At 40.0% G+C, this 20,922-nt stretch overlaps 1 protein-coding gene across 4 annotated transcripts in view; it reads left to right on the top strand.

Moving 5' to 3' along the window:
• The window catches only part of rbpjb (recombination signal binding protein for immunoglobulin kappa J region b), a 131,975-nt gene that overhangs the window by 59,366 nt on the left and 51,687 nt on the right, over positions 1-20,922 (top strand). For all 4 annotated transcript variants that reach the window (XM_073064875.1, XM_073064874.1, XM_073064873.1 and 1 more), the window contains one exon: positions 16,390-16,555. In XM_073064875.1, coding sequence (XP_072920976.1) covers positions 16,390-16,555 — 166 coding nt within the window. The remainder of the gene's footprint in view (positions 1-16,389; positions 16,556-20,922) is intronic.

Below are 20,922 nucleotides of genomic sequence, written 5' to 3'. Positions count from 1 at the left end.
CAGGCCCCAAGAGAAACCTCAGCATATCAGTATCTTCCACTGGTACTTTAACCTGATGAAACATATATTCAACATCTGCCATTATCATCATTTGATTCTTTTTTGAATCTGGTCATGATTCCAATCAGTGAGGTAGTAAGGTCTGGTCCCTGTAAAGCTGAGAATTGAGTGATGTTCCCTGAAAAATCACCCCACAGTCAAACATAAAATAAACATTCCCTTTTCTGGAGTGATAAATGCCATGATGTGGAATATACCAGACTTTCCCATCACTGTGTTCCAGATTCATTGCTGGCACTCTTTCAGCATGACCTTTCGAGATTACATACTTCATGAAAGCTGTGTAGTCACTATAAAATGACAAATCCTCCTCAAAGCTCTTCCTTAGATTTCGAATGTGCTGTTCAGCAATCTTTCTTCCTATTATTTGGCATGTTGATCTTCTTTCTGAAAGGTGAAATAATCTTATAGTAGCCATCCACCAGTTCTGCAGAATTTGCAACCAGATCCATGAATTTGTAATCATGACAAACCAGGTTATTCATTCTGCATTCAGAAGTCTGCCTTGAACTACTGCTGTCAAAGCTCATTCAAGTTCAAAACTGAGATCCTTTTAACTGTCAGCTCTGGCTGAGCATAGTCTCTTCCATCCATGGTCTATCCACAGTCCAACCCAATACCGTACTGTCCTCATTGCATAGGATCCATTATTGACACTGCAAATCATTTGCACATTTGTCCCTATCAGCAGCTCAATTTTTGGCAAATGGCCATGTTTAGGGTGAGACCATCCCTAGAAATTCCTCTGTTGTGGAATGTTCCCTTTGTGGGCAGGCATACTTTCCTGTGTATATATGTTGGGCAGTTCACCACAGTTTTCACTATCTAAGCTAGCTACTTACAATCCTGAAACAACATAGGTACTCATAATCTTCTCTTGACTTATGGTGTGTAAGAGAATGCGTTTCCTTTTTCCTGTGAGGTTGAGCTTCTTCATTAAGCCCACTGTGCAGAACACTGCTGTACTTCCTTGATCCAGGTAAGCATAAGTTACTGCTAAAAGAGAAACTCTGCAGATGCAGGAAATCCAATCAACACACACAAAATGCTGGAGGAACTCAGCAGGCCAGGCAGTATCTATGGAAAAGAGTACAGTCAATGTTTCGGGCCAAGACCCTTCATCAGGACATAAGTAATCACTGTTTTGTTACCCTTCTTAGATTTCACTTATGCTACAACTATGGGAAGTTTACAGTCATGATCAGCAGCCCCTATCAGCCCATTAGATACGAAGGCACTGCTCACTACTGTGTCTAATTCTTTCATGAATTTTTTTGATTCTGCACCCTTTTCTTTAGAGTGAATATGAATTATGTTGAAATGCTTGCCACTACATACCTTACATGAAAACTCTTCCTGCAGTGCTTGTTGACGTGTCCTATACAAAACAGCCAAAGCAGACACCATTTTCTTTTAGGAAGGCAATCTTCTCATATGAGCTCTTTTCTTCAGCTGGTGGCATAAATCCAATGTTCACTCATAGAATAGGCAATCCCATTTGGATGATGAGACCATTTCCCTTCCATTAGTTCCCATTTCAGTTTTACTTCACACAGTGGCCACAGGAGTGGCAACACTTTCTTTAGCCTTAGAATAAAATTGTGGCCTGGTTTTGTTTATACCTTTGCTTATTGCCGGTGATGTAGCATCCTGTATATTCCTAGGCACCGGGTGTGTAGTAATCTTTACTTGCCTCTCAATAAAATCAATGTCTGTGAAAGTAATCTTAAAGTTATGCCTTTCCTGAAGTACATAGACCACCATTTTTCATATATCCCTAAGCATATATGCAATTTCTTTATGACAGTCAACATATTGGCAGGCATGTCCAGCTGACACATGTACTGCGCTTCTTCCATGACATTGCAACAGCCTTTAATAAAAAGACTGTTATCTTGGAGAGCTTTCATGTCTTTAGATTTGGTAAGTACACAAAAAAGAGCTTTTTGCATGTAGGCAGGTGCAATTTTACTTTACATTTCCAAAACATTCCTGTGATAAAGCCTTAGCTTTTAGATATCCTTTCATAGGGTCAACATGCTGGCAACTTCTGACAAGTTCTCTATGGCGACCTCTAGTGTACTGTTCAAGGAAATAGAGGCAGTCACTGTAGCTGTTAGCCTTGTTATGAGTGATGAACAGACCTGATGGTCAATGGGGTGCAGAGTTAACCGTTCCCAACCCCCCTCCTGAGAACTACGAACTATTGCTGTTGCTATGTTGTTCATGAGAGAGAGAGAGAGAGAGAGAGAGAGAGAGAGAGAGATAAAGCCCAGGCAAGAACATCTGCTACAGATAAGAGGGGGAGAGAGACTGCTGATTTACTGTATTTTGACTCTTCCTGGATTATTTACCTTCCACTACAAGGACTTTGCTCGTTAACATTCCTCAGGAGATAGCAGGAGTGGCCTGATTTGATGGACACGGTCATTCAGAGTTGATGGATAGCTGAGACCCAGTGAGTGGGGATAAAAGACAGGTCTGGAGAGACACCCTTCAGACACACTAGTGGACACTGACTGAGTGTTGGGAACCCACAGAAAGGTGGGGGCTTCGGAGATCGAACCAGGAGATCAGTCAGTAAAGCTCACAGTGTTACAGCAGGGCCGGTGGGGACGTGTGTGTGTCCACTCATGCCAGAGTGACGAGTCCACCACAGAAGAACGGTCTAGCTGAAGACCAGAGGGGTCATAACTGAATGGCCACAACGACACGACGGATTAAGAAGGCCACAAAAGGTTTGCCTGCCGCAGCTGTTGCTGTTACATCTCGCTCGCGCTCTCTCTCTCTCTCTCTCCCCAACGATTTCAACACAACAACCATAACCACCTCAGCATTTATGAACTGAACTCTATACTTTCCTATGACAATTCATTTACCCCTAGACATGGATAGAGCTTGTTTATTATTGATTATTATTATTCCTACACTTTTAGGTTTATTACTGCTAACTTGTTTTATATGTATATTTGCATTTTTGATATTGTATTGTGTAGTTTACTAATAAACACCTTTAGTTTGGTACCACCAGACTTCAACGGATTCTTCTTTCTCTGCTGGTCAGACACCCAGTTACGGGGTACGTAACAGTCTTGCCTTCAACACTGTTTTGAAAAGCCATCGTGAATGCATAATACTGCAATGGACCTCCATCAAAGATTTGACTCTCTTTTAGGCAAAGATGAGGTGCATTGCTGTTGTACCAATAAGGTTATTTCATTTTGCTTTCTCATAATATCAATAGTACTATTTTCATCTCTAACATCTAAAACACTAGTGTTTCCATGCTGTAAGTTAATGTCTGCATGAGCACTTTGAACAGTTAAATATGATATGGGTTTAGAGTGTCTTATTCATGTAGTCTGAGAGTAAGCACCCTGAACTACCTCTTGGGGGTCTTATACATGCATCGCAAACATTTGAGGAACAAATTAATCAACTTTGACATTGAGTGTTTTTGTTTTCCTCTGTGCCTCTTCAATATAGGAACTCACTCCTGCTGCAACACTTTCAGTACTTGCCACACTTAAAGCTCTTAGCACATTAACTTTGGTTACCTGTGCGGCATTTTCTTTCTGCAACAGAAGCTGCTGCTTCCTTTTCCATAGCTGTTCCTCCTGCTCTTCCAGAATGCTTGTCCTTCAATAATTGCTGATGCGTGATTAATGCAGCCAAGTCAGCCTGTGATTTAATGCATGCAGTGGAGGTATTAGATACAGAAGATGTTCTACCTGCAACAGAACTTTGAGTCCTGACATTAAAACACTTGCTCAGTCTATGTCATCCTGTAGGTCCTCTGCAAAATGCATAGTCAAACCATGCCTTGGAATTTGAGAAACATTGTCTAATGGAAGGTGAGAAGCGTATTTATTTGTTGCAGCAACATGACCTTCAAAGTACCTTGTTTGGTTCAGCCGTTGATTCACATCCTGTATAAATGCACTACCACAGCGATTAATGCTTGAAAAACATCTACTTTGGTTTTAGCTTGGGAAATAATGAGATTAGCTTGTGAAGTTGCTTTGCAACAGCTTCACATAGATTAATTGAATCCTCAAAATGAGATTGCACTTGCAAGGCATTTTCTTTAATTTGCATAAGATCCTTAATTGATGGTAAATTTTGTTCACATTTGTTTCATACTCCTATTGAAGACTTGTTTAGATTAGCCTTAGCTTTAATTTCTTTAACCCAATTGCAGGGTTACTGGTGCCAGTTCCGTGCTTCGATACACTCATGTTACTTTTGTTAGTTGCCAGACTAATTGTTTGCTTGTAACACTGGCGATATTCGATTGAATAAATATAGTCAACAAGCAAATTGTCCACACATCCACAGCAATTAAACCAGATCGAACAAGCAGCCTTTTATTCAAATGTCGGCAACCGGAATATTTCAGCACTTCAATAGAACAAAACAACAGACCCTCAGGCAAATACCACGTGATCAAGCAATGGTCCCCAATGGCCAGGCAGCGCAGACCATTCAAAACTGTGTTCAAACCACAAATGCACAGTATGAATTTAAAAAAGGTCATTTACTTGCTGTAAGCTGATCCAGTTTCGCCAACAGGTCCAAGGCAATCCTTCATAGTAGACTGGTGTACATTTGGTATAACTTTTTTTTGACAAAATGTAGTGGTTACTTCAAAACAAATCAAAACCACTGAGGGGCTAAGTTATAAGATCGACACTGTATGACACGCTTCCAGAATAACAAAGTTCCAAATTTGAAAAAGGTACTTATGAAACCAGAGATGAAAAAAGAACTCAAACTAAATTACTGATATAGCATTCAAATCAGTGAAGTAACAAAGTTAGTCGAACAAACATATTTAGTGAAGTTAGTGTTCCAATAATGTCCCAATTAGCATAACTAAGTAGTCAAACTAAATTAACGTAACTAACGGTCAATAAAAAAAATCATAGTCCCTAGCTCAACCACTCTCCATTAAGCTAAATTAAACAACTAACTTCCACCCCCAGCCCACGTCAGATACTATAGTAAACACGCCATAAAGTACAATGCAGACAGAAAATTGATAAGTGGCTTCTAAAGGGTCATAAAGAGTTTTTGGCACATTGGCTTTCATAAATCTGGGGATTGAGTTACTGGAGTTAGTATGTTATGTTGAACTTGTGTAAGACATTGGTGAGGCTGAACTTGGAATGTTGTGTGTAGTTGTGGTCATCTGCCTACAGGAAATGGATCAATATGCTTGAGAGTTGAGAAAGTTTACAAGAGTTTTACCGAGACTGGAGGACCTAGGTTATAGGGAAAGGTTGAATAGGTTAGAACAAATTTATTGCCTGGAACACAGGAGAATAAGGAGGTGTACAAAATTAAGAGTGAATACACACAGGCATTTTTCTTTCTGGTTTGGTGAGACTGGAACTAGAAGTCACAAGTTTAGGGTGAAAGGTGAAATATTTAGGGGTACTGTTGATGATCATTGAAATTCTTTGCAGCAGGATGTTTTGTCCACTTACCAAGATGAGACTGAGTGAGATTTGTGCATTGTGGGTAAAGATTATTGGGATAGGATTCAAAATTGTAATTAATGGTAGAAACTCAGCCATTACTTTATGGAGTATAACAGACTGGGAGTCTCTATCATCTATTCTTGCTCCTAACTTTTTTTTAACTCCCATCTATCCCTGATCTCTCAAGCATGTCTACAGTAGCCAGGAAATAGAAGAGCGAATGCAGGTGCTAGGAATCCTGGAACAATACACACAAAAGGCTAGAGGAACTCATCAGGTTTATTTCCCTTTACAGTTCCTGCCTGAGCTGCTGAGTTCCTCCTGTATATTGTGTGTATCTACAGTAGCCACCTATGGTGAGATATTTCTCACCATAATATTCATTTACATGCCAGATTCTTAGTTACCTGCAGCATGGTCGTAAATTATAGTAGCATTCTGGTGTTGTGACTCCTGCATCACTTTAACAAAGCTGCCAACTTAACTAAGTTTCTTTTATCATGTACCCATCCATCAGTGTGGTCCTTGCCTGACATTCGCTAGGCCTATTTTTATACCTTTGTCTTGGAGCATACTGAAGAAATGCACAAAGGAAAATAATATCTACTGATTGGGCTAGGTCAAGAAGAATGGGCGCAGGCTCTGACACTCTAGTTATGCTTAAACATGGTGTGAACCTGATGGGTATATCACTTGATATTATGCTATTGATTTGAAGTATTTAATGAAGATTTGTTGTTCTGTTTAAAATGCTACATGATGAATTTGTCTAGGTGATTCCAAGCTCAACTATTTTTCCTGTCTCACTGTGTCGCATTTTCTCTCTATTGCTCTTGTGCATATTACCTATGGAGGGAATTAATTTTCTGATCAATTTCTTTATCAGCTCATACAACTTTGTCTATTGTAACTTCCACCTTATCCCAGTTACCATCCACGTTTCAGGATTTTCCCTGCTGTTCTGCTTTCTGCTTGAAATTTCTTTTTAAAGGTCTTTTTGAACTATATTAAATTTCTGGATGTTCTAGTTGTTGGGACATCCAGACTTGTTCAATCATTCCCTTGCTAATTACATTTCTTGCCTGACGTTCTAATCCCTAGTAAAGTACACAAAATTGAAAGGACCTAAATGTGTAATGGATCCTCTCTCCTTATGTGTTTCGCTCTTGCACTTTACCCCTGTGCCTTCTAATGTTACTTGGGTAAACATTTCAGAACTTTTACTTAGTACATTTTCTTAACAATTATATATTATTCATTTATTTATAGTTCTTTGTCAAAAATCTCATTAAGATTTTCTTAATAAATATTTGTTCTTGTGATACATTTTTGATACAGTTGGTCTGTTTTATTATGTTTAAGGTTGAAGTTGAAATGAGCAGAAAATTCATGACATTGCTCCTTTTTCTACAACTATATGGATTGTTTCTTTACTTTAGAGTCACGTGGTCAGTAATGTCACTTCTATAACTGGAAGCAAAATTGTTACTGTTTTCTGGAAATAATTGTTCATTAAAAACAGCTGAATGAATTGCTTGCTTTGCTAGTGTGGTTTCGGGACAGGCGTTCAGCTGAAGAAATAGTAGCAAAATGACTTGCATTCCTAAATAAGGAAGATGACTCATTTTAGATTGTTAAGAATGCACTAAGGAAGTGAAAGTAGACAGTCAATTGATGCAATAACCTACTTAGAATGAACATGGTTTGGAATATGAACTGGCAATTGAATTTCATTTAAACCGTTACTTTCCTGCTGTCTGCATTGGTTGTAAAGGAAAAATGAAGAAAATTCCCCATTACTCATTTTAATTGTTTTCTAAGTAAAGTTAACAATCTTTATCATAATTATAGAGCATATTTAATGCTTAGTTTTGTTTTCAAGGGAACTTGCAGTTACACAGGTAGTTTTTCTAAATCCATGATGAATCAAAGTGTTTCACTTAATTAAGGATTTCTGAAGTATAGTCTCTGTTTACACTCTCATTGTAGTTCCCTGGTTTTATTCTTTTCCCTTCAATCATAGGCTAAAACATGAGCTGGTTTCTCTTCTCACTACAGTACCTTTTGGTACCCAGAGGTTTCTTTCATCCTTCATAAGAATTCATATTCAACTAATTCAAGTGAACCTAATGAAATTTACAAATATTCTATGCTGATGTCAACAAAAGAGGATTGTAAGGGGGAAAAAGTGGGGTTAATCAAGGAGTAACAAGACAATCAGTCCAAGTGGTGGAAGGCATTACACTATTTATCTTTTTCCTACTTGAGTGTTACTGGCAGGGCTACTATTTATTGCCTGTCCCTAACTGCTCTTGGAAAGGCACTGACGAGGTGGCTCCTACAACAATTGCAATCCTTCTGGTGAAGCTGTTACCTCTATACTCTTGTGTATTTCTGGATATAGATCCTGTAGCAGTGAAAGAAAGGTAATAATATTTGCAATCAGGGTAGTATGTGCTCTGATTGCAATTGCCCTTGTCCTTGGTGCTGGAAATGTTAGAGAAGCCAACTGCGATCCATTTTGTAGATGGCACATGTTATAGCTACTCTGCACTAGTTGAGAAGGAAATTAATTTTAGGGTGGTAGATGTCTACCAAAAAACTCCGTTGTTTACTCATGCATGGTGTTGAATGTTGTGGGAGCTACACTCAACCAGGCAAATGGAGAATATTCCACCATGTGTACTGTTAACATACAGGTTTCCCCCGCTATCCAAAGGTAGAGCGTTCCTATGAAATGGTTCGTAAGCCAGAATGTCATAAAGTGAAGCAGCAATTACCATTTATTTATATGGGAAAAATTTATGAGCATTTGCAGACCCAAAAAATACCTACCAAATCATGCCAACTAACAGATAAAACCTAAAATAATAGTAATATATAGTAAAAGCAGGAATGATCTGATAAATACACAACCTATAAAAAGTAGGAATACTGTTTTCTGCAAACATTGCAGCACTGTCCACCACAGCGAAAATCTCACGCAAGCGCTCTCGGCAGCACTCGCAGCAAAAACACTCGGTGCAAGCGCTCTCGGCAGCACTCGCAGCAAAAACACTCGGTGCGAGCGCTCTCGGCAGCACTTGCAGCAAAAACACTCGGTGCGAGCGCTCACGGCAGCACTCGCAGCAAAAACACTCGGTGCGAGCGCTCTCGGCAGCACTCGCAGCAAAAACACTCGGTGCGAGCGCTCACGGCAGCACTCGCAGCAAAAACACTCGGTGCGAGCGCTCTCGGCAGCACTCGCAGCGAAAACACTCGGTGCGAGCGCTCTCGGCAGCACTCGCAGCGAAAACACTCGGTGCGAGCGCTCTCGGCAGCACTCGCAGCGAAAACACTCGGTGCGAGCGCTCACGGCCGCACTCGCAGCAAAAACACTCGGTGCGAGCGCTCTCGGCCGCACTCGCAGCAAAAACACTCGGTGCAAGCGCTCTCGGCCGCACTCGCAGCAAAAACACTCGGTGCAAGCGCTCTCGGCCGCACTCGCAGCAAAAACACTCGGTGCAAGCGCTCTCGGCCGCACTCGCAGCAAAAACACTCGGTGCAAGCGCTCACGGCAGAAAAAGTCTTTCCAGTAACCTTTAAGCTATGAAGCTGCCAAATCATACCAAATGACACATAAAAATACCCAGCCTATATAAATTAGAAATAATGTATGTACAGTGTAGTTTCACTTACTGGAATCGGGAAGACAGCGAGCACACTGATGATGGTGTTAGACTGAATCATCGGAGGTTGAGATGGTGGGAGACTGGGGTGTAATTTCATCGTCGTCTGCTTCCATCAGGGCAGGCAGGTCACCTTCTATGTCTGCCTGCCTCGATGTCTAAGATTGAGGTTCGTCATCTGCTGTGGCTGATGTGGAGGCTATGCTTAACTGCTTAGCCTCGCGCATTTTTTATCATAGTTCCTTGTAAGCCCTCAAGCCATCCTGCAAATATGGCCTACGTACCCTTTCAAAATTAAAGTCATACTTTTCTGCAATCATTGCAGTGTTGTCAATCGCAGCGAAAATCTCACGCGATTGCTTCACGTTCAGTTCCTGGACGACTTCACTTTCGCAGTTGGCTACTGCGTTCGGTTTCATTTTTTATCCTTTCCTCATCAGCTCTTCATCTGTCAGTTCTTGGTCATGGGATGCCAAAGCCTCTACAACATCATCATTTTCAACTTCCACAAAACTACCCTCCTTAGCCAAACTCACTATGTCCTTACTTCATTCACCACGATCAAAATGCTTAATTATGTCTAGTTTTACATTAAGTGTAACATCCTTGCGTGCTCTTTTAGGCTTTTCTGATACTGTACCTTAGAACTCATCTTGCTAATAGATGCACAAAATAAATCGACATAAAGTACAGATGCTCACAGGCACGTGTGTAAGCAATGCCGGCTAGCATGCAGTTCTGGGGGAGGAGCTTGGCTGCTCGGGGCATGCGCTGCCCTTTTTCGTAACAGCGAAAACACCTTCTGTTAGTGAAAACAGGTAACTAATGTAGGTCTTCCGTAACAGTGATGTGTCGTAAAGCGAATGTGTGGAAAACGGGGAACACCTGTACTGAGTATCATTAAAGACTTGAAGCATCAGGAAGCAAGACATTTTGTGCAGGCCACCTAAGATCTGAACCTGTCTTTCTGTTCAGTTGAGCTTCAGGTCAATAATGACTACTACTCCCTCCCCCCCAAGATAGTGATGAGTATAACCTGTACTCATAGTAATACCATGAATGTCAGGGGCATTGGTTGTACTCCACTACAGTGGGGGTTCTCAGGACCACTGTTTTCTTTGTGTAATGACTTTGGTGCATGATTTCTAAATTTGCCTATGACAGAAAACTCAGGGGTAGTGAACTGGAAATAAGACTAATTGATGGTAATTGATTTCAAAGATATTTAAAAAGGCCATTGGAATGGGTAGATCCATGGCAGACAAAATTGAATATTAAATACTGCATTTAATTTTGGTTAGAAAGAATCAAGCAATATAGAAGACACAAGACTTTACAGGTGCTGGCAATCTCGGGAAATCTTGAGTAACACACAAAATGCTGGAGGAACTCAGCAGGTCAGACAGCATCTTTGACAATACCTTTTGGATCCTGATGAGTCTTGACCCAAAGCATCCATTGTTTACTTCCCTCCGTAGAGGCTGCCTGAACTGCTGAGTTCCTCCAACAAGAAGCAATTCAAAACTGCTGGGCACAATTTTCAAAATAGTACAAAAAAATCCAGTAGAATAGGTGCATTATTTATTGGAATTAGCAGAGTTGGTGATGAAAGTGATTGATTCAAAATAACATGGCATCTTGGACTTGATATAGCCATACAAGAGCAAGGAAGTCTTGATGCAACTTTATAAAGACAGGCAGCGACACCTCTGCCACGATTATCCTCAACACTGGTACTGAATGAAGCTGTGTCCTCTGCTCCCCACTCGACTCCCTGTGCAGTCATGACTGCCAATGCCGTATTCTGGTCTAACTCCATTTATAGGTTTGTAGATGGTACAACTACAATGGACCGTATGTCAAATAGCAATGAATTGGCGTACAGGAAGATGTAAGAGCTTAGTGGCATGTTATTATGATAATAACAAGATTTCCCTCAATGTTAGCAAAACATAAGAGCTGCTCATTGACTTCAGAAAGTGGGTGGTGGTGCACATGCTCTTGTTCACATTAATGGTGCTGAGGTTGAGAGAGTTCAAGTTTGCAGGAGTGAATATCGTCAATAGTTGGTCCTCATCCAACCTTGTAGACGCCACAGCCAAGAAATTTCATCAGCTCCTCTACTTCCTTAGGAGACTAAAGGAAATTTTGAGTATGTCCTTTTACCTTGAATTTGTAATCAATACACCATAGAAAACATGCTGTGTGGATATATCATAGCTTAGTATGGCAACTGCTCTTCCCAAGAGCACAAAGAACTTCAGAGAGTTGTGAACACAGCTCAGTACATCATAGAAAGCAGCCTCCCCTCCAAGGACTCTGTCTACACTTGTTGCTGCCTCAGTAAAGCAGAGAGCATAATCAAAAACTCCAGCCACCTTGGGCATCTTTCTTGCAGACACAGATTCTGCAGATGCTGGAAGTTTGGGGAAATCTTGGGCCACACACAATTCTAAAGGAACTCAGCAGGTCAGGCAGCATCTATGGAGGGGAATAAACAGTTGACGCTTTGGGCTAAGACTCTTTCAGGTCCTGGTGAAGGGTCTTGGCCCAAAACATTGACTGCTTATTTTCCTCCAAAGATGCTGCCTGACCTGCTGAGTTCCTCCAGCAGGAAGCAATATAAGCTGGTAGGCACATTTCTCAAAGAGAATTGAGGTTCTTCCCCCTCCTATATGGTAGAAGATGCAAAAGCCTAAAGCATGTAACACCAAGCTTAAGTACAATTTCCATTCCACTGTTTTAAGACTACTGAATAGTTCTCTGGGATGTTAAGATGGACTCTTGACTTCAACCTATCTTGATTATGACCTTGTATCTTAGTGTCTGCCGGCACAGTGCTTTTTCTAACTATAACACTGCATTCTGCATTCTGTTATTTGTCCTTCTGCGACTTCACTACATTGTCATAAATTTATTCTGAATGAATAGTATACAAGACAAGGGTTTCACTGTCCTTGATACATGCAAAATAATAAACCAATTTATTGCAATCGGAAGGGATCTGGGTAAGTATCCAAAAGAGAGAATTGGTTCCACTGTGTAGGAAAGGGTGGATTATGGTTCCAGCTCTTGCTCTTAAAGCCAGCACAGATTTGACAGCCTGAATAGCCTGTTTTCATGCTTTAACCATTGACTTTTATTGTTTCTTGCATGGTATCATTAAATTTTCCATAAACAAGCAGCCCTATCTCACCACTTCACAACATTCTGCCATCACACAGTTAATATTAGTCTGCACAGCATCTTGTACTTCATGGATAGAAATTTGGTGCCACTAAGTTTTAGAATTAGTGTACCAGACTAAAGCCAATGTATTTGGTCCCTGCCCACCCTCTTTCTATGTGATGTCTGAGGCTAACCCATTATGATTCAAAATTATATTGACACTACCTGCCCCAGTTTCATGCTTTTGCTTCACTCTGCCTGTACCTCATCTCCTGTTGAAAACCATATTCATATTACCTGTAGGTCTAATGCACCTCCTGATAACATTGCTCTTTCTGCTTACTGTAAATGTGGAACATCACAAAATGTCCATGACCTAACTCTCACAGATTTTATTCACCACATGTGGTTTTTTGATGGACATTAGTTCCATTATTTTTCAGCTCTGTAACCCTACAAGATGGTTGTGCACCACCATTACTATTCTATTAACAGTAACCATTTTAATTGTTACACTGTAGGTGGCCATGCCTTCAGTTCACAACAATCCAGATTCTTGAATTTTATCTGATTTCTTTTTGAGAAGACCAATTCTTGAATATCTCTCCTGTTAATTTCTTAATAGCTCAGTTGGGTGATTCCTCTCAAATAGCTATGTCAATTATTTATCCTAACTTGTACTCACATTTATTATTTAATCAAATTTTTATAGAAGAAAATATTTGAGGTGGAAACTGCAGGCAAACATGCCCATTCTGTCTTCCTTTTTGAATTCTTGACTGATATCCAAAGCTTTGATATTTTTCCAATTTAAATCAATGCGTAAGTTGATAAGTCATGTTTTCATTTTTGATTTATTTAAATAGCTTCATACAGATTTGATTTTCTGATAACTTTAGGTATTTGGAACTTTAATACAAGTGTCATGTCTACTCCAACCCTGTATATTTCATTTTTATCAAAGGTATACAAGTTTTGGTCGAGCCCTTGCAGTACTGTTCAAAGTCACTTAAGTTTCTTCATATTGCAATTTTTTTTTGGAAAAACTAGAGCGAAGATTCAAAATAAGCTTTTGCTTTTATATTTTTTTAGGGAATGATTTTGTTTTTAGTGCTACCAGTGCATAATTTTGCAAGCTTTCTAAATATCAATAGAAATTCTCTATAACAAGCTTTCATTGTTTGAGTAACTTTAAAATTATGACTATGATGCAAAGAGGCAATGTTGGTTGCAATTATTTAATAACTTAAGATCAGATTAGCCATCCTCTTCATCCCTGTACTTACACAGGCCTAAAATCAAATGTGAGTAGAGAGCAAACAAGAATTCTTATACACGTTCAGCAGGCATGTAAATACAGCCATCCTAAAGAAGCTCCAAAGATTACACTGTAAATATAAAGCTTTTATTATTAATTTGGGTTGATGCAACTTGTTAAGTTAGGGAAAGTAAATTAACATAACATTAAGAGCAAACACGAGGAAGTCTGCAGATGCTGGAAATTCAAACAACAACACACACAAAATGCTGGTGGAACACAGCAGGCCAGGCAGCATCTATAGGGAGAAGCGCTGTCGACGTTTCGGGCCGAGACCGAAACGTCAACAGCGCTTCTCCCTATAGATGCTGCCTGGCCTGCTGTGTTCCACCAGCATTTTGTGTGTGTTGTTGTTAACATTAAAATGTATTTTAAAATGATGATGTTCTCCTTCTCAAACCCATCACCCTTACTGGGTCATAGACCATCAATAGGTTCCTCTGTCCTGGCCCAGTCTTTCAAGTTGTCCCCAGGTGTATCTTTCCTTTCCCAGGGATGAGATCTTTGAGATTTCTGTTGGTATTTCTGTAGCACTGAGTTTTTATGGGATGGGGTTGTTCGACTCTCCTCCTTTTGCAACCTGGCTTGGGAACATCCCACGGTGGAGTTATTTCAAGATGCGCTTTCTCATATTTGCATTCTGAGTTTGATGTTTCATTAGAATGAATGTGCAAGATAGCATATTATACTTAAGTAGTGTTAAAATGAGATTAAAGTCTGTTGGTTTACTTCTGAATCATTAAAAAATGTCACCGTTGGGATTTCCTGATTTAGGTTACAAGAATTCATGATGGAAAGTATATAGCTTGACACTTGCGTATCAAAGATAGAAGCATGAACAATGATGAGATTATTGCGAGAAATGTACTTAATAATTGTGTTTGGAGAATAATTTAAAATAATACATGTCTAGATTCTGAATACAGGCAGTCTCCGGGTTACGAACGAGTTCTGTTCCTGAGTCCGTCGGATTTGTACCTAAGTCGGAACAAGTACATCTGGTATTATTAAGCGTCAGTTAGTCAAATGTTTGTCGTAGTATATGTTTTACCTTTCTATGCATATAAAACACTTAAGAAACATATGTATTCCAATAATTAAACCACTGCATTGCTTAGTAATAATTGTAGCTTTCATCAGGGCAGAGCTTTTCACATGCTCCATTATTCTCACTTTATCCTTTATCCTTTAAAATTGTTCTGATCGTTGACCGACTGTAGCCAAATGATTTTCCAATGACTGATGGCGTTTCACCTCTTTCCAAACGCTTTATTATTTCCACCTTATTTTCAATCGTGATCGCTTCCCGTCAACAGAACAGAAACACTGCGGGCGGCGGGTCCTGACCTCCACCGGCTCCCGAGGTTGCTGGGTCCTAAGGACAAGCACGCTGAATTCCCCAGGTCCTAAAGTCCACTGCACTGAGACAGGTTAAATGGGACAAGTGGAGGCTGTGCTGGGTTTGGGTATTTGATGATCCTCAATATTCTGTGTGGGAATTTAAACTGGATGTGGCATTTTTTTTTTACGAGGTCGAGTTGCGAGCTCGACATCAACCCGGCAGGAGCGGTCTGTCACTGGATCGAACTCGGGAACCTCTGTTCTCAAGCCCGGCGCTGATCTTACTGCACCACCAGCTGACCAAAAAAGGGAGGGAGGGGATCAGGGTGAATCTTGCTAAGAAAAATTTAAGCCAAATACAAAGTTACACACTCAACACAGTGTCAATGGGAACGACTTAAAATGGCAGACGGCATTCTCCTTCCTCGGTTCGTAGGTACGAGTTGTTCGTAAGTCGAACGTTCGTAACTCGGGGACTACTTGTACTCATTTATCAAATTGGTTTGGTAAAGCAATGTTTATTTTTAAAAAAATACTATACAAGACTTGCAATAAATCGTATTAAAATGTTTAATACCATTGACAGTTTAGCAAGTAAAATAATAGTACTTTGAAATAAAACCAGAAAAAGCTGAGAAACTTCACAGGTCAAACATTATCTGTGGATAGAGAAACAGTTTTTGTCTCAAGTCTATAACCTTAATGATCATCTGCAACGAAGATGCAAAACTAGTGGATATGTTGTTGCCAAGATGGTATCGCAATGTGTATGTATTTGCATTCAAGAGCTGATAGCTGTTTGGTATAGAAGTGTATGAGACACATAAATCTAACTTACAAAATTTGGCAAAAACAGTACAGACCAGAAGAAATGGCAATGGTGTGGTTGTACAGTAATTTGGATGGAATTTGTGTTCAATATTTTAGTTTGAATTGTCTGGTATAATTACTACTTAGGATTCTTAAATTTAGAGATTTTGGATTTGAGATTTAGAGACCAAGCCCAATGAGCCTGTTTCAATCAATTACAACCATGTGATCAATTAACCTAACTGTATTCCCCCCCTCCCCCCAGGTGGGAGCACCCAGAGGAAACTCACATAGTCAGGGGGAGAACATACAGACTCCTTACAAATAGTGGCAGAATTGAACCCAGGTAGCTGGCGCTATAATAACATTTCACTATCTGCTACACTACCATGACACCTACATTGTCAGTGGAATCATTAAATTGTGGAATGTGGAAAGGCTAATATTTGTAGCATTTAGTGCACATGCCTTAATGTTCATCAAACCCAAGACTAAGATTTTATACATTGTTGAAAATTCTTAAGAGTGCTTTATTTTGCAGATTTTTCTGTCCTCCTCCATGTGTATATCTAATGGGAAGTGGATGGAAAAAAAAGAAAGATCAAATGGAACGAGATGGATGCAATGAGCAGGAATCACAGCCATGTGCATTTATTGGAATTGGAAATAGTGACCAGGAAATGCAGCAACTTAATTTGGAAGGAAAGGTAAGAATGTATGCCGTTTGGTGACAAAATGGCAAAAATAATTGCTTTTCAGGTGTTGATGGACTTGTGTAGTTTTGCATGTTTGAAATCCTTATCTAAATTTTTTTTTAAAAAAGTAGTTAGAATTGTACTTCAAGTAACACTTGAAGTTCAAAATTGTGCATTAAAAGATTCTTGGGTAAAATTTGAGACAAGACATTCAGCACAAGGTGAGATGGAATAAGGATTTTTGACTTCCAGCCTGTAATTTTAATTTCATTTTAAAAAAAAAACTAGACAGACAATGGTTTAAATGCAAGTTAGAAACTTTCTTAAAGTGCTACAATTATTTGGGTGAATTAAATTACTTTGAGATCTTTAAGGGTCTGTTGAACAACACAAAGGCAAGAGAATGAGAATTTGGCAAGGAATTGATGATAACATAGGGTCCAACATTTTGTAACTTGTAACTTTCCAGAATATTTCACATTAGTTGCTTAATTCCATGGGGGGGAGAAGGGGAAAAAGTAATATAATCCAGTCTTTGGATATCAAATAATATCCAATCTTTGCTTACATTTTTGAAACTAGCTTGTATGTTTTGCATTTTAATCTTTAGGCTGATTACAAAAATTTTTTGCTATATTGCCAATGTAACTTAAGTAATGTTTATAGAGCTGTCGAGTCCAAATTCACTTTCTAGCTCTTGCTCCACAGCTTTAAGTTACAGCACATAAAATGCACATCCAAACATTCTTCAAGTGCGATACATATTTCTGGCTCTAGCACCTCCACTGTCTGTGATCTCTTGAATGCTGCCATGCTTTGGGTGAAAGATTTTCCTACATCTTTTTAAGAGAAACTACAGCAAAGCATTTCATCCATTTTTTTACCATAATTAGACAACATTGCAAAGAAATGAGCAAATCGATGGCAGATGAGTTTAATCCGTACAGTTGTGAAGTGATATATTTTGGTTAAAAAATAAGAAGTACCAGTGAAGTAGATACAAGTGATAACAGGGGATGTGTATATTATTTGTTGAAACTGTTAGGGTGGGTTGTGAAAATGATGGTTATGAGGCATAAAAATAGACCCTTTGGCCCACTGCACCTATATTGACCATTATGCCGATCTATATTAATCCCACCTGCCTTCATTAATTCCACATCCTTCTGCGCCTTGCTCATTCAAGTTTCTTTCCAAAAGCCTCTTAAATATTTTCACAGTTCCTGCCTATTCCAGATACTGATTACTTTGTCGAAAATTTTACCTTTTGTGTCCCCTTTAAACCTTCCCATTTCCCTTTCACCTTAAAACTGCGTCCTCCAGTTTTAGCGACCCCATCTGTGGAGAAAACACTCTGGTTACCTATTCCATCAAATTTCTGATAACTTTATATATCTCTATCATGTCACCTCTTGGCATCCTTTGTTCCAGGGAGACAACATCCTTTTGAATCTTTTCTGCACCTTATGTAGCTTAATCACACCCTTTCCATAGTGAGGTGACCGGAAATGCACAAAATAGTTCAAGTGTGGACTAACCAGTATTTTATACAACCTTGAAGTAATACCCTAACTCTTATTCTCAATGCCTTGACCAGTCAAGACAGCATAACATATGCCATCCTCACCAATCGGTATGTGTTTCCTCTTTTTGGGAACTATGTACTTGTACTCCAAGTCAACACCACCCCCCCACCCTCTGGGCTTCCTTCAATTTACTATGTATGATCTGCCCTGATTTAATTACCCAAAATACATCAATTTACTTAAATTCCATCTCAAAATTATTTATGGATCTCAATCTAAACCATATATTAGACATTGTTGCCTTGGATGCAGGAGTTTTGTGCTTCTGAATGTTTCTGATGTTCAGAGAAATTGTAATTTGTGACATTACCTTGTACCATACATCTGTAGAGGGGCTCAAGAGATTAATTGATGAACAACCTGATAATATCAAAAAGTGGTTTCCAGTGGCCACCCATATTAATTACTTGATGTAGTTTGGGAGACTGCTTCACAGGGCATCTATGCTCAGATAGTCAGATCAAGTGGAATCTCCCAGTGGCCACCGTTTTTAATTCCTCATCCCATTCCCATTCTGATATATCCATCCATGGCCTCCTCTGCTGTCGGGATGAGGCCACACTTAGGTGGGAGGGACAACGCTTTCTATTCCATTTGGGTAACCTCCAACCTGATGGCATGAACATTGATTTCTCAAACTTCCAGTAATGCCCCTCAACCACCCCCCTTCACCATTTCCCATTCCCTTTTTCCACTCTTACCTTATCTCCTTGCCTGCCCATCGCCTCTCTCTAGAGCTCGTCTCCCCTTTTTCTTTCTTCCATGGCTTTCTGTCTCTCACCAATCAACTTCCTAGCTCTTTACTTCATCCCTTTCCCTTCAGGTTTCACCTGTCATCTGGTGTTTCTCTCTCCCCTACACCCACCTTTTAAATCTACTCCTCAACTTTCTTCTCAGTCCTGCCAAAGGGTTTTGGCCCGAAACACCGAATGTTCTTTTTTTGCATAGATGCTGCCTGACCTACTGAGTTCCTCCAGTGTGTTGCTTGGGATTTTCAGCATCTGAAGATTTCCTCGTTTGTGATTTGATTACCACTATTTGTATCAGTGAGCTTAGTGATGTATAATCATGGAAGTAGATAGATAGATACTTTATTCATCCCCATGGGGAAATTCAACATTTTTTTTCCCCATGGGGATGAATAAAGTATCTATCTATCTAGTTACCAAGTCCATTCTGAACACAGACTTGCGGCCCCCGTCCAGAAAAGATGAGTATCGGAATCCCCTGTTTTATATGTCTTAGTACTAAATTGTAAAAAATCTGTTTGCCCAGCAAGTGCTTCAAATCATTAGGAATGAATGAAATGCTGACTGCTTTTATGTTTCATTATCTTTGAAAATGTATTATACTTAGCAAAAATCTACAAAAAGGCTTTTAAAAATACTTGTAAAAATACTTCCAGTTTGAAAATTAATTAGTGAGACTTGCATGGTGCCTTGGTTTTCAAGGGATGTTGAGGACCTGGTTAAGAAGTAGGTGCATAGTAGCTACAGACAGGGAGGAATTAATGAGGCACTTGGGGAGAATAAGAAATACAACCGAACACTAAATAGGGAAATCAGGAGGGCTAAACAAAGGTATGAAATTGCTCTGACAGACAGAAGGAGAATCCCAATTGCTTCCACAGATATAATAAGAGCAAAAGGATTGCAAAGGACAAAATTGGTCCACTTGAAGATCACCATGATTGACTGAGTGGAGCTGAAAGAGATTGGGGGATGGGGGAGATCTTAAATAGATACAGAACTGAGGCAAAACAGCATTATTGTGTTGGACAGTGTTGGAGTGGATATTTGAGACTTCAGTGAGGAGAGGCTTGAGTGAGAGAAGGCAAAAAAGCTGTAGCTATTTATTTTTGTTTTTGTTTTCCTCCTTTATATTTGTACAGTTAGGACAGGAGGGATGCTAGGCAGGGTAGTTGAATGGTCGTCTTGTGGTCTGTGAGAAGGCAGGGAGATTTCCTGTGTCCCTGATGACTACACCTGTGAGAAGTGCAACTAGCTGCAGCTTCTAACTCCCTGTTAAGGAGTTGGAGCTGGAACTGGATGAACTCTGGATTATTTGGGAGGATGAAGGAGTGATAGAACATATAGAGAGGTAGCTACACCCAAAGTGCAGGACACAGGTAATTAATTAGCTGACTTTGCAGAAGGGGAAAGGGGTTAAATAGCCAGTACAGAGTACCATACCCCTGTGGCTGCCCTCCTCAACAACAGGTATACCACTTTGTATACTGTTAGGGGGGTGGGGGGAATGACCTAGCAGAGGAAAGTCACAGTGGTCAGGTCTCCGGCTCTGTGACTCAGAAGGGAAAGGGGAGAAGAGGCAAGCTGTAGTGATAGGGATTTGTTAGGAGAATAAAAATGAGTTTCTATGGATGAGAATGAGATTCTGGAACGGTATGTTGCCTCCCGGGTGCCACGGCCCAGGATGTCTCCGATCGCGTCTTCAGCATTCTGAAATGGGAGGGTGAACAGCTAGAGTCGTGATCTATGTAGGTACAAATCAGATAGGTAAGAAGGGTGTCGAGGTTCTGTAAAGTGAGTTCAGGGAGTTGTGTGCCAAGTTAAATGGCAGGACCCTCCAGAGTTTTGATCTCGGGGTTGCTACCCATGACATATGTTAGTGAGGCCAGAAATGAGAAGATCATACAGCTTAACACATGGCTAAGGAGTTGGTGTAGGAGGGAAAGCATCAGAATTTTAGGATCATCGGGCTTGCTTCCAAGGAAAGTGGGACCTGTACAGAAGAGATGGTTTGCACCTGAACTGGGGAGGGATTAATATCCTA

This window comes from Hemitrygon akajei, chromosome 13 (assembly GCF_048418815.1).
Source record: "Hemitrygon akajei chromosome 13, sHemAka1.3, whole genome shotgun sequence".
NCBI classification, from domain to species: Eukaryota; Metazoa; Chordata; class Chondrichthyes; order Myliobatiformes; family Dasyatidae; genus Hemitrygon; species Hemitrygon akajei.
This window is presented reverse-complemented; position numbering and strand designations above follow the sequence as displayed.